The 1652-nt window shown below is 30.3% G+C and overlaps 1 protein-coding gene across 2 annotated transcripts in view; it reads left to right on the forward strand.

Annotated features, from left to right (window-relative positions):
- Positions 1-1652, forward strand: part of NCKAP1 (NCK associated protein 1) — a 117723-nt gene that overhangs the window by 44663 nt on the left and 71408 nt on the right. For both annotated transcript variants that reach the window (XM_003791457.2, XM_023514145.1), the window contains exons 7-8: positions 328-465; positions 1257-1305. In XM_003791457.2, coding sequence (XP_003791505.1) covers positions 328-465; positions 1257-1305 — 187 coding nt within the window. The remainder of the gene's footprint in view (positions 1-327; positions 466-1256; positions 1306-1652) is intronic.

Here is a 1652-nt window from a genome sequence, read left to right on the forward strand (position 1 = left end):
ATTAGATTATAGCTTTCATATGAAAGCTATAAATTAGTTTCACAATAGGACTGAGTACATTGGATACTTTTTCTTCCATTCTTGAGATACTTTGCTGAAGAACATTTTCCAGCTCCATCCATGTAAACATGAAGGAGGTAAAATCTCCATCTTTCTTTAGGGCTGCATAATATTCCATGGCATACATATACCACAATTTATTGATCCATTCATGGGTCCCTGTTTTTTTATGATAGAGTAATTAGAAATGCATAGCAGTTATAGCTGGAATTTAAACAGCAATGGAAAAAAATTATTCCTTAACTTTCTTTTTCCTATTTTAATCAGTCTCTTTCAGATGCACTAATATCTCTTCAGATGGTATATCCTCGAAGGAATCTTTCAGCTGACCAGTGGAGAAATGCCCAATTATTGAGTCTCATCAGTGCACCTAGTACAATGCTTAATCCTGCTCAGTCTGATACGGTACGGTTTTATTTTTTCCTTTTGAAGGAAAAAGTGATTTTAAAAAGATACCAGTTAAGCAGTGCTGCTGTATGTTTTTAATAATTAGTATTATCCGTGATGTTTATTATAAAATGCTCATTGGTTAAGTCATACTGTTTAGATTCTTAACAAAAATTAATGTTAAATTAATAAGTTAATAGTACAAATATTTTTCTTTAAAATTTACAAGTTTATAAATTTTCTTTAAAATTTACATCGTAGAAAAGTTTGAGAAAAGACCAAAAATCACCCCAATCTTACCTACTAACTAGAGAAATCGTAATTATATTGTTATATTTCTTTTCAGTCTTTTCTGTGTATATGTGAACATTGGTGTTATTCACATGACTAATACAGGGCAGCCATAAATTTTAAATTGCACACAAACTTTATGGCCACCCTGAACATGAGCATAGTTACTGATTTAGGTAACTTTGATTACAGTTTTATTCTTTGGAATATTGTAAACTTCGAAATAGGCATGAAAAATTGAGGAGTTGTCATTTATCAGATTAAAGACAGTTTAGCAATAGTATTTTCTTAGAGAGATGTGAGGGTGTGCAAGTGAGAAAGAAGCACTGCTTTCTTTATCATTTATTGACTATGAGTTTCAGTATAAATTACAAAAGTTTTATCCAGCTTTTCAATTTTTTTTGTAGTGAGCTAAGAATTGAAGGTAAATTCTCAGGAGGTAGGAGGGTGATTCAATATGCTATTTTCTTTTTTAGAATTTCTTTTAAAAACAAATGTGTATATTCTTTTTTTTAAAGATGCCTTGTGAATACCTCTCTTTAGATGCAATGGAAAAATGGATTATCTGTAAGTAAAATGGGTCAGTTTTGTGTTTTTTTTTCCCTAAGGTTTTTATTTTAGAGAAAATAGGTAATCCTTTACTTTTAACGGGCTAAGCCATGTATATATCACATCCATTCAGTTAAAGTTCTTGGTTTTAATTTACTTCAGTTTCTATAATAAATGACTCATGTTTGACAGATTGTTAGATGCACAGGAGATAAAATTATTAATTTTTGCTCCTAAGAAGCTCACAACTGTGGGGGAAGTAGATAATGCAGATTTAATATAGAATGGGAATTGCTATAATATAGTTAAATTTCTTCTACCTAATCTTAGGCTCATTGACAGAGGAAAATAATTTTGAACAATTT

The sequence above is a fragment of the Otolemur garnettii genome, unplaced genomic scaffold (assembly GCF_000181295.1).
Source record: "Otolemur garnettii isolate 467f Iridium unplaced genomic scaffold, OtoGar3 scaffold00048, whole genome shotgun sequence".
Classification (NCBI taxonomy): domain Eukaryota; kingdom Metazoa; phylum Chordata; class Mammalia; order Primates; family Galagidae; genus Otolemur; species Otolemur garnettii.